The 12,312-nt window shown below is 42.9% G+C and overlaps 1 protein-coding gene across 1 annotated transcript; it reads left to right on the forward strand.

Annotated features, from left to right (window-relative positions):
* The first annotated feature begins 5,204 nt into the window (after positions 1–5,204).
* Positions 5,205–7,121, forward strand: LOC140723420 (uncharacterized). Its single transcript, XM_073037989.1, has one exon. It carries the CDS (start codon positions 5,205–5,207, stop codon positions 7,014–7,016), a length of 1,812 nt encoding a protein of 603 aa, XP_072894090.1. The 3' UTR covers positions 7,017–7,121.
* Positions 7,122–12,312: the final 5,191 nt, after the last annotated feature.

Consider the following 12,312-nt stretch of genomic DNA (forward strand, 5'->3'; position numbering starts at 1 on the left):
ATTCATAAAGGCCAATGTACCAGAAGCTCTCTTTAAAACCCTATCTACTTGTGATGCAACTTTTAGGGAATTATGAATCTGTACTTCCAGATCCCTCTGTACTAGTGCACTCCTCAGTGTCCTACAATTTACCTTGTATGTTCTACCTTGGTTTGACCTTCCGAAGTGCAATACCTCACACTTGTCCGCATTAAACTCCATCTGCCATTTTTGCAGCCCATTCCTGCAACCCTCTGCAAGCTTTCAAAACTTTCCTCACTGTCCACTGCACCTCCAATCTTTGTATCATCAGCAAATTTACTGATCCAATTTGCCACATTATCATCCAGATCATTGATATAGATGGCAAAGAACAATGGACCCATCACTGATCCCTGTGGCACACCACTAGCAACAGGCCACCACTCAGAGAAGCAATCCTCCACTACCACTCTCTGGCTTCTTCCATTGAGCCAATGTCTAAACCAATTTACTACCTCTCCATGTACACCTAGCGACTGAATCTTCCTAACTAACCTCCCATGCGGGACTTTGTCAAAGGCCTTACTGAAGTCCATGTATACAACATCCACTGCCTTCCCTTCATCCACTTTCCTGGTAACTTCCTCGATAAACTCTAATAGATTGGTTAAACATGATCTACCACGCACCTAGCCATATTGACTTTTCCTAATAAGTCCCTGTCTATCCAAATACTTGTAGACCCTATCTCTTAGTACTCCTTCCAATAATGTACCTACTACTGATGTCAAACTTACCGGCCTATAATTTCCGTCTTACATTTTGACCCACTTTTAAACAACGGAACTACAAGAGCTATCCTCCGGCACCTGGCCCGTAGATATCGACATTATAAAATAGTTCTGCCAGGGCCCCTGCAATTTCAACACTAGTTTCCTTCAAAGTCCGAGTGAATATCCTGTCAGGTCCAGGGGATTTATCTACTCTGATTTGCCTCAAGAAAGCAAGCACCTCCTGCTCTTCAATCTGTATGTTCCATGACCTCCCTACTTGTTTGCCTTGTTTCCATAGACTCCATTCCAGTTTCCTCAATAAATACAGATGCAAAAAAAAAGACATTTAATATCTCTCCCATTTCTTTTTGTTCCATACATAGCCGACGACTCTGATCTTCAGGGACCAATTTTATCCCTTACTATTCCTTTGCTCTTAACATACCTGTAGAAGCTCTTAGGATTATACTTCACCCTGACTGCCAAAGCAACCTCATGTCTTCTTTTAGCCCTCCTGATTTCTTTCTTAAGTATTTTCTTACTCTTTTATACTCCTCAAGCATCTTATTTCCTCCCTGTTGCCTATACATGTTATACATTTCTCTCTTCTTCTTTATCAGAGTTCCAATATCCCTCGAGAACCAAGGTTCCTTATTGTTATTCGTTTTGCCTTTAACCCTAACAGGAACAAAAAGAATATGCACTCTCAAAATTTCTGCTTTGAAGACCTCCCACTTACCAATCACATCCGTGCTAGAGAACAACTTGTCCCAATCTACGCATTTTTAGATCCTTTCTCATTTCTTCAAATTTGGCTCTTTTTCCAGTTTATAACTTCATCCCGAGGAACCAGATCGATCTTTATCAATGATCAAGTTGAAACTAATGATGTTATGATCACTGGAACCAAAGTGTTCCCCTACACACACTTCCGTCACCTGCCCTAACTCATTTCCTAATAGGAGATCTAATATTACTTCCTCCCTGATTGGTATATCTATATATTGTTTTAGAAAACTTTGCTGAACACATTTCACAAACTCTAACCCATCTAGACCTTTAACAGCATGGGAGTCCCAATCAATGTGTGGGATTCTCTACTTCTTATGTGTTCTCTTGCATTTCTTATGCTCCATAAGAAACTGCCTGCCTATCCCTGTTATGCAAATCTATTCATTTTGTGCTTCACCAGGGTCTCAATATCTCTTGAAATCCAAGTTTCCCTACAGTTTCTATCTTTACCTTTTATTCTGACAAGCACATACCCGCTTTGTACTTTCAAGATTTTAATTTGAAGGTCTCCCATTTACCAAGCACACCTTTGTCATAAAGCAGCCTGTCCCAGTCCACAGTTGCCAGATCCTAGTGTCATTATTCTAGGTGTTGATCCATGCCCTGAACACATCCACCTTTCCTACGCTGCACCTTGTACTGTAATATTCAGGGTTCAGCATATTCACTGCACCATGCTCAACGTTTTCATTCCTGACTTTGTCTGAGGACTGAACAACAACTGTCTCCACAACCTGTCCACTCTCTGTTCTGTAATTCAGACTCCCATTCCCCCTGCAATGTAGGTTACCCCCACTTACCCCACCTCCCAGCATACAGCTCTATCACCCCTTTGGCTTTCCTCTCCCAGATCAATAAAAAGGACGTTCAGACAATGTACAGGCAGATAGGAATAAATGGGGCACTTATGAACTACATGAAATTCAAGTGAACTCTTATGAAAGAAATAAAAGAAGGAATGAGGTTGTCCCAGCAGACAAGGTGAAGGAGAATCCTCATGGATTCTGCAGATATGTTAAGAGCAAAAAGATTGCAAGGGAAAAATTATTCCTCTGGAAAATCAGAATGGTAATCCATATGAGGAGATAAAATAGATGTGGGAGAGTTTTTCCGCATCCGGATTTACACAGGAGATGGACAAAGAGTCTGTAGATGTGAGGCAAAGCTGCATGAACTTCATGGACCCTGTACAGATTAAGAGGTGGAGGCATTTGCTGTCTTAAGGCAAATTTGTGTGGATCTATCCCCAGGGCCTGACAGGGTGTTCCCTGTGACCCTGCGGAAGACAAGTGCAGAAATTGTGGCGGCCTAAGCACAGATATTTAAATCATCCTTAGTGACAGGTGAGGTACTGGAGGATTGGAGGACAGCCAATGTTGTTCTGCTGTTCAAGAAAGACTCTAAAAGTAATCTATGAAATTGTACATTGGTGAGCTTGATATCAGTAGTGGGAAAGTTATAGGAAAGTATATGCAGGAACCTGATAAAAGTATTTGGATAGATGTGGACTGATTAAAGATAGACAGCATGGCTTTGTGCATGGTAGGTCATGTCTAACCAATCTTATAGAGTCTCTCGAGGAAGTTATCAAGAAAGTAGATGAAGGCAAGGCAGTAGATGTTGTCTACATGGACGTTAGCAAGGCACTTGACAAAGTCTCATATAGGAGGTTGGTCAAGAAGGTTCAGTTACTCAGCATTCAAGATGAGATAGTAAATTGGATGAGACACTGGCTTTGGGAGAAGCCAGAGTGTGGTAGGAGATGGTTTTCTCTCTGATCAGAGGCCAGGGACTAGTGGTGAGCCATAGGGATCAGTGCTGGATCTGATGTTGTTTGTCATCTATATCAAGAATCTTGATAATGGTGTGTTTGACTGGATCAGCAGATTTGTAGATGACACCAAGGTTGGTGGTGTAGTGGACAGTGAGGAAGACTATCATGGCTTGCAGTGCGAACTAGACCAGCTGGGAAAGTGGTTTGAGAAATAGAAAATGGAATTTAATGCAGACCAGTATGAGTTGTTGCACTTTGGTATGACCTACCAAGGGAGCTCTCTCACAGTGACTTGTCAGGCACGGAAGAGTTTTGTAGAAGAAAGAGACCTGGGAATACAAGTTCTTAATTCACTGAAACTGGTAACATAGTTAGATAGTAATGGAAAAAAATTCAGCCCATTGGCCTTCATGAACCAAAGTACTGAAATCAGTAAATGGATGTTATGTTGACTTGTAGAAGACATTGGTGAGGCCTAATTTGGAGTATTGTGTGCAGTTTTGTTCACGTACCTACATGAAAGATGTAAAAGAGGTTGAAAAAGTTCAGAGAAAATTCACAAGGATGTTGCCAGGTCTAGAAGACTTGGGTTATTAGGAAAGATTGAACAGGTCAGGACTTTATTCCTTGGAATGTAGTAGAATTGAGAGAAGATTTGATGTAGGTGTGCCAAAATTATGAGGGTTATACATGGGGTAAATGGAAGATTTTTCATTTTTCAAAAATGGCTTTTCCCACTGAGATTGGGTGGAACGAGAACCAGAGGCCATGGATTAAGGGTGAAAGGTGAAACATTAAGGTGAACATGAGGGGATACTTCTTCAAACAGACGATCATCCAGGTGTGGAATGAGCAGACAACCTAACTGGTGCATGCGTGCTCAATTTCAACATATAAGAGGACTGTATAGGTACCTGGATGGTAGGGGTATGGGAGTAGAGAGCTTAAATAGATGCATACAAACTAGATGGAACAAAGGGCCTGTTTCTGTGTTGTACCTTTCTATGACTCTGTGACAAGAACATGAAATAATACTATTATTCATTTAATTCATTTTATCAGCTGTGCAGACCAACCATTCATCCAGGCAGGAAATCTTCAGATGGCTTTAAAACTGTTGGAACTTTAAATTGACAGCACGTAAAAGAAAATCCCAGCTGCATGTCAAAAAAGTCTAATTACGGGAAAGTGTTTCAGTTACTGTGGCGCCAGGAACCCATGCAGCTCAGTGGGAAATGGGGATACCAAATGAGAGAGTCAAACTTAGCCACGTCATGAGTTGCAGATGGCAGAAATGCCCCATTCTAATAGAGACAGGAAGGACATCAGACAGTCTGATGGACATTCCAGATACCAGCACTGTGCCCAGTCAGGAGATGATTTCTCTGTCCAACTTGGGCTGATCCTCACTGTAACAGTGTGATGACAGATCACACCTTGGCAAACTAAAGTGATCTCATCTGAAATGTTGTTCTACACCCATTGATGGATTTTGTAAATCTTTTTACAGGTTAAAAACGAGAAGAATTTGTCTCCAGGAATCTCAAACACGGCACGCCAATTTTGCTGTCTCTATCTAGATATTTATAAAGTGGAGTCGACCGTCCTTCCTGCTCAGACTGTGGGGAGGGATTCATTCGGTCATCTGACCAACTGGCACGCCCGTCATTTTCCACAGGAGAAAGACCGTTCACCTGCTCACTCAGTGGGAATGGATTCACTCGGTCACCTCAATTGAAGCTACATCAGCAAATTCACACTGGGCAAGGACATTCACCTGCTCTGTGTGTGAGAGGGGATTCAGTCGGTCATCCCACCTGTGGACACACTAGTCAGTTTCAATTGGGCAGAGGCTGGTCATCTGCTGAATTTTTGGGGAACGATTTACTCGGTCATCTCACCTAATGGCTCTCCAGCGAGTTCACTCTGGAGAGCAGCCGTTCACCTGCTCGGTCTGTGGGAAGGTATTCACTAAATCAACTCCCCTACTGAGACATCAGTCAACTGACGCTGGCGAGCGGCCATTCACCTGCTTAGACTGTGGGAAGGGATTGACTTTGTCATCACACCTACTGACACACCAGTCAGTTCACACTGGGGAGAAGCCGATCATCTGCTCAGTCTGTGGGAAGGGATTCACTCAGTCATCAAAACTAGAGAGTCATCAGCGAGTTCACACTGGGGAGAAGCCGTTCACCTGCTCGGACTGTGGGAAGAGATTCACTCACTCATCCACCCTAGTGAGTCATCAGCGAGTTCACACTGGGGAGAGGCCATTCACCTGCTCGGCTTGTGGGAAGGGATTCACTCAGTCATCCAACCTACAGCGTCATCAGCGAGTTCACACTGGTGCAAGGCCGTTCATCTGCTCAGACTGTGGGAAGAGATTCACTCTTTCATACAAACTGCAGAGACATCAGCGAGTTCACACTGGGGAGAAGCCGTTCACCTGCTTAGTCTGTGGGAAGAGATTCACTCAGTCATCCAACCTACAGCGTCATCACCGAGTTCACACTAGGGAGAAGCCGTTCACCTGCTCAGAATGTGGGAAGGGATTCACACAACTATCCCACCTACTGAGTCATCAGCGAGTTCACAATGGGGAGAAGCCGTTCACCTGCTCAGAATGTGGGAAGGGATTCACTCACGCATCCCATCTACAGAGACACCAGCGAGTTCACACTGGGGAGAAGCCGTTCACCTGCTCCGTCTGTGGGAAGGGGTTCAATCGGTCATCCACCCTAAAGATTCATCAGCGAGTTCACACTGGAGAGAGGCCGTTCACCTGCTCAGAATGTGGGAAGAGATTCACTCTGTCATGCAACCTACAGACACACCAACGAGTTCACACTGGCGAGAAGCCGTTCACATGCTCCATCTGTGGGAAGAGATTCACTAAGTCATCCAACTTACTGGTACATCATCGAGCTCACACTGGTGAGAAGCCGTTCACCTGCTCAGAATGTGGGAAGAGATTCGCTGAGTCATCCCAACTACAGAGTCATCAGCGAGTTCACACCGGGGAGAGGCCATTCACCTGCTCCGTCTGTGGGAAGAGATTCACTGAGTCATCCAACCTACAGCGTCATCAGCGAGTTCACACTGGGGAGAAGCCGTTCACCTGCTCAGTCTGTGGGAAGAGATTCACTCAGTCATCCCGCCTACAGAGTCACCAGCGATTTCACACTGGGGAGAAGCCATTCACCTGCTCCGTCTGTGGTAAGAGATTCACTAAGTCATTCAACTTACTGGTACATCATCGAGTTCACACTGGGAAGAAGCCATTCACCTGCTCAGAATGTGGGAAGGGATTCACTCAGTCATCCCACCTACAGAGACATCAGCGAGTTCACACTGGGGAGAGGCCATCCACTTGCTCGGACTGTGGGAAGGGATTCACTCAGTCATCCAGCCTACAGAGACATCAGCGAGTTCACACTGGGTTGAGGCCATTCACCTGCTCAGAATGTGGGAAGAGTTTCAGTGAGTCATCCCACCTACAGAGTCATCAGCGAGTTCACACTGGGGAGAAGCCGTTCACCTGCTCAGAATGTGGGAAGAGATTCACTCAGACATCCCACCTACAGAGACATCAGCGAGTTCACACTGGGGAGAGGCCATTCACCTGCTCAGTCTGTGGGAAGGGATTCATTCAGTCATCCAGCCTTCAGAGTCATCAGCGAGTTCACACTGGGGAGAGGCCGTTCAGCTGCTAAGAATATGGGAACGGATTCATTCAGTCATCCCAACTGCTGGCTCATCAGTCAGTTCACAATGGGGAGTAGTCGTTGTTAAGTATCCCTAGGTTTCGTTTGCGGTGGACTGTTATTTTATGAGACAGAGAGAGAGAGAGAGAGAGAGAGAGAGAGAGAGAGAGAGAGAGAGAGAGGAGAGAGAGAGAGAGAGAGAGAGAGAGAGAGAGAGAGAGAGAGAGAGAGAGAGAGAGAGAGAGAGAGAGAGAGAGAGAGAGAGAGGAGAGAGAGAGAGAGATGAGAGAGAGAGAGAGAGAGAGAGAGAGAGAGAGATTAAGAAGGAGAATCAGTCTGACTCGCAGTTTGTTTAGTTTTAACCGAGGACACAGACACTCAGAGTCAGCCAGAAACGAAGGAGGAGAAATGGAACAGCTGAAACAAAGGAACTAGTCGCCAAGGGTCACTATTTGTGACTTTCCTATGCCCACAAGGGTGGGTTAATTATCGATTCATCATAAAGTACATCGAATGTATGGTGGTCACCTCGTTTGATCCATAGGAGTGGATCTGATTTGGGGTATCCTGTGAAGACCACTGATGTGTTAACCCTTGCCTGGGTGTGGTGTGGTAATTCACGAAGACAATACCTCTTGTGACAAGTCACTTTCGGTGATAATTTGTATGTGGATTTGGAACGACGGATAAAATCTACAGCGACTGTTCTCTCGTTTTACCACCGTGGAACCTGTGGAATTCGGCATAATTGCCTTCTCTCGACATTTAGCCTGGATTACAAACATCTCTCTCATCACCTATGAACTGAACTTTCATACTTTACCATCTGAAGGCTCCCAGCCTCGATTCCCCTAATCTCAATAGTTTGGGAGTTACATTTACACACATATATACACATTACTCTGTTAACTTTTGTTTATCTTGCTCAGATTTCTATATAATAAGTAGATACTAATAAAGAGAGTGGTTTTTACATAAAAACCAGACTCCAGTGTGAACTCTATTTCTGCTGGTTTGTTTCTAAAGCGTTATGGTTCGTAATAAAATTGGGGCCTGCATCCGAAATATGAACACATTTGGGGGCGTATTGATTGATTTATTATCAATTCCATTGGGGAAATCCCATTTGATTTATTTGTGTGTGGAAAATCAGCAGCTGATGCTGATAGGATTGTGGAAACGCCAACCTCTGAGGTACTAGAGGACGCCAGAAGGATTGAGTTGTTGAGCCTTGCTAGAAGGTTAAAACTTACTTAGGTGAAATCGACAATAATGAGGGCACAGATGCAGACTGTAATAGCTGCACATTATGTATCTGAGCGTGTGTTTAAAGTGGAGGATTTGGAGGTGTTTCCTGAAAGTAAACCTCGTGATCTTGAGCTCCCGTAGAAATTTGAAAAATTGAAGATGGAAGCTACAGTAAGACAGAGGCAATTTGAAGGTAGAGAGGCAGAAAAACAGAGCGAGGAAGCAGAAAGACAGAGGCTGCTCGAGCTGGAAAGGATAGAAAGATTGCAGGAAAGGTACTCTGGTGATAAGTTTGAGGCCAGTCGGGAAGTTAAATTGGTACCTGCGTTTGACTAGGCAGAGGTTGTTAGATACTTTTAGCGTTTTGAGAAGGTTGCTCAGAGTTTAAAGTGGCCAAAAGAAGGTGGGCCTATTCTCATTTCATTCATTTTTCAATCTTTTTATTGATTTTCCAATAAAAAATACAAATCAGATGAGGTTTTAGCAAACAGATAATACGAAAGATGTATAAACAGCAAAACAAATATATATTGTGAAAATCAGATAAGTTTTTTTTTACTGTGTCATGTAACCCCATGGTCCTGAAAAACGTTGTCTCATTTTCACTATGTACTTTGCCAGCAGTTATGGTCGAAATGTCAATAACAGTGACTTGACTTGAAGTAGAATGTTACGCTGTTATAAATATAATCAAGAAACCTCAACTCCTCTTAACAAATCAAAAAAAAATCGGCCTATTCTCTTACAAAGTGTAATTAAGGGGAAGGCTTAGCAAGCCTATTCTGCTTTGACATTTGATGAAGCAGCTGATTATGACATCGTGAAACAGGCTGTGCTCAAAGCTTACGAGTTGGTCCCAGAATCATACAGGCAAAAGTTTAGAAGTTTGAGGAAATTTGTGAACCAGACTTATATGGAATTTGCTTAAGAGAAGTTTGTGTGTATTACCCACTGGTGCACATGTAAAAATGTGAATGATGATTTTAACAGCTTGAGAAAGTTGGTTTTAATTGAAGAATTCAAAAGGTGTGTCCCTGATGACATAAAGATGTATTTAGATGAAAACGATGCTGCCACTTTGCAGGAGTCTGCTAGATTAGCAGATGAGTTTGCATTAACTCATAAGGTTACGTTTATCCCAAATAAAAGTTTCCAAAAGAGTAGCAGGGATAACCAGGGTAAACCAGAAATTAAAGCTGGGACTAGTGACAAGAGTAAGGATGAAGGGAAACAGTTGAAGGAGAAATATTTTGGTCTTACTTGTTACTATTGTAAGAAAGCTGGTCATATGATGGCTAATTGTTTTGACCTGAAGAAGAAAAAGGAAGAGGAGGCAGTCCCAAATACCTGTGATCAGTATATTGAAGCACCTATAAACCCACAGGATGCTGAACATTCTGTTGAGTCTCAGTTAAGGACTGAGAGGTCTGACCGAGTTAAGAAGGGATTCGATCATTTTATGTCAGATGGGTTTGTATTAGTAAAGGAAGGGTCAACCCCGGTACCAGTGAAGATTCTTCGAGATACTGAGGCTTCTCAGTCACTTATATTAGAGAGCGTTCTAAAGTTTGGTGATGAGACTGACACTGGTGAGGTAAATCTTACTAAAGGCATTGGGGGCGGTGTGGTTTCCATGCCGTTGTGCAAGGTAACTTTACAGTCAGCGTTGGTTTTGGGACCTGTTAAAATCGGATTATGCTCCAGTTTACCGGTGGGAGATGTGACTTTGCTGTTAGGGAATGGCCTGGCAGATGGTAAAGTTGTTCCTGCAGTGCTGTTGACAACTAAGCCAACCACTGACGACCCACAGATGGATTTTAACATTTATCCTTCCTGCGCAGTAACTCAATGTATGGCTAAAAAGTCTGCCGACGCAGACGGTTCTGTGCAGCATGATTCTGATACCCATGATAGCCAAAATCGGGATTCCGGTTATGATGACCTGTCAGGGACTTTCTGCCTTCATTGTTTCATCAGGATTCAGGTAGTGAGTCTGATGAGATAGCCTTCTCCCTGTCCAGGAAGGAGTTTATAGCAGAACAGAACCAAGACCCCAAGCTTTAAAAGAAACAGCTCTCTCAGATGATGAGATTAAGAAAGTGCCAGTAGGGTATTATCTCGAGGATGGAGTGTTAATGAGGAAGTGGAGGCCACCTGCTATACCAGCGAGTGAGGAATGGGCAATTGTTCATCAAGCTGTAGTTCCTAAAGTTTATAGGGCTGAAATTTTAACTTTGGCCCATAGTATGCCCTTATGTCGACATTTTGGAGTGAATAAAGCTGTAAACAGGATTATGAAATAATTTTATTGGCCTAATTTGAGGGAAGATGTTGTGACCTTTTGAAGAGCCCTGACACATTTGCCAAGTTGTGGGTAAACCCCAGCAGGTCACCCCAGTGGCCGCACTCCGGCCTGTACCTGCATTCGGTGAACCCTTTTCAAAATTCATAGTGGATTGTGTTGGCCCATTGCCAAAGACTGAAGCTGGCCATCAGTATCTGCTAACTATTATGTGTACTGCATCCAGATTCCCAGCGGTAATAACTCTTAGAAATATTAAAGAAATATTAAACTCTGGTGAAGACTCTTACCAAGTTTTTTTTTACTTTATTTGGTTTGCCTAAAGAAATCCAGTCCGGTCAAGGAAGTAATTTTACATCTGGATTATTCCAGCTGGTAGTTTATGAACTGGGAGCTAAACAAATTGCATCGTCTGCATACCATCCGGAATCACAAGGGGCTTTAGATAAATTCTATTCTGCCCTCAGAACAATGATTAAGACATACTGTGTTGAAAAAGGAAAAGATTGGGATGAAGGAATACATTTACTTTTTTTCGCAGTAAGTGATTCAGTACAGGAATCACTGGGCTTTAGTCCATTTAAACTTGTGTTTGGTCATAGAGCAAGGGGACTTTTGACCTTGTTAAAGGAACAGTGGATAGATGGGGATGTACATGTTAACTTGTTAGACTATGTTTAGAAGTTCAAGAATAAACTACACCGTCTGTAGTCTAGCAAAACAAAACTTAAAGATTTCTCAAAACAAAAGGAAGTGTTGGTTTGATAAGTGAGCCCGCGAAAAAGAATATCAGGTGCGGGATAAGCTGCTTGCCTTATCTCCAATGCTTATGAATCCAGCTCAGGTGAAATTCAATAGACGGTATGAAATAGTCTCTCAAATTAATGATCTGAATTATGTTATGAAAACACCCGACCGATGTAAACTAACACAGGTCGTACACAAAAATATGATAAAGCCTTATTTTGACAAGCAGGCTCCATCTGTGAGTGTTGTTGTCAAAACATATGAATCTGGCAACCCTGAGAATGAAGCAATTGACTTGTCTGAGAATTTTCAAAAGCCAAACGTGGTCCCAGTTAGGCTAATGAACTCAGTTGTTCTAGGAAACATTGATAACAAGTTGGCTCACCTGCAGCCAAAGCAACAACAACAGCTGAAGGAATTAATTCTGAAGTTTAAAGATTTATTTCTCGATGTTCCCAAGCAAACCATGGTCGTAGTACATGACGTAGATATCGGTCAAGCCAAACCAATTAAACAACACCAATATCGCATGAACGTAGAAAAGTGTCAATTGGCTGAGCAAGAAATTGAATATATGCTAGAAAGTGATATTATTACTCCTTTGGCATCAGATTGGAGCTCACCCTGCGTTATTGTGCCCAAACGTAATGGAGTGTTAGATTTTGCACTGATTATAGGAAGGCAAATGCAGTAACAAAAACAGATGCCTATCCTATCCCTACAGTGGATGATTGCATCAATAAGGTTGGAAACACGAATTTCTTAAAAAGATTGATCCGTTGAAAGGGTATTGGTGTGTTCCATTGACAGACAGAGGTGAAAAAAAAATTCTGCATTTGTGACACCTTCTGGGTTGTATGAATACGATGTTTTGCTATTTGGAATGAAAAATGCTCTAGGAACATTCCGGAGAATGATTGATTCTGTAATTCGAGGGTTAGAACACACAGATGCCTATATTGATGACTTAATCACAGGGAGTCACACTAGGAAAGAGCATATCTCTGC

The sequence above is a fragment of the Hemitrygon akajei genome, unplaced genomic scaffold (genome assembly GCF_048418815.1).
Source record: "Hemitrygon akajei unplaced genomic scaffold, sHemAka1.3 Scf000113, whole genome shotgun sequence".
Classification (NCBI taxonomy): Eukaryota; Metazoa; Chordata; class Chondrichthyes; order Myliobatiformes; family Dasyatidae; genus Hemitrygon; species Hemitrygon akajei.

Bases quoted from the DNA above. Each gene is read 5' to 3' on its own strand.
- LOC140723420 (XM_073037989.1), top strand. From the start codon at position 5,205: ATGGCTCTCCAGCGAGTTCACTCTGGAGAGCAGCCGTTCACCTGCTCG.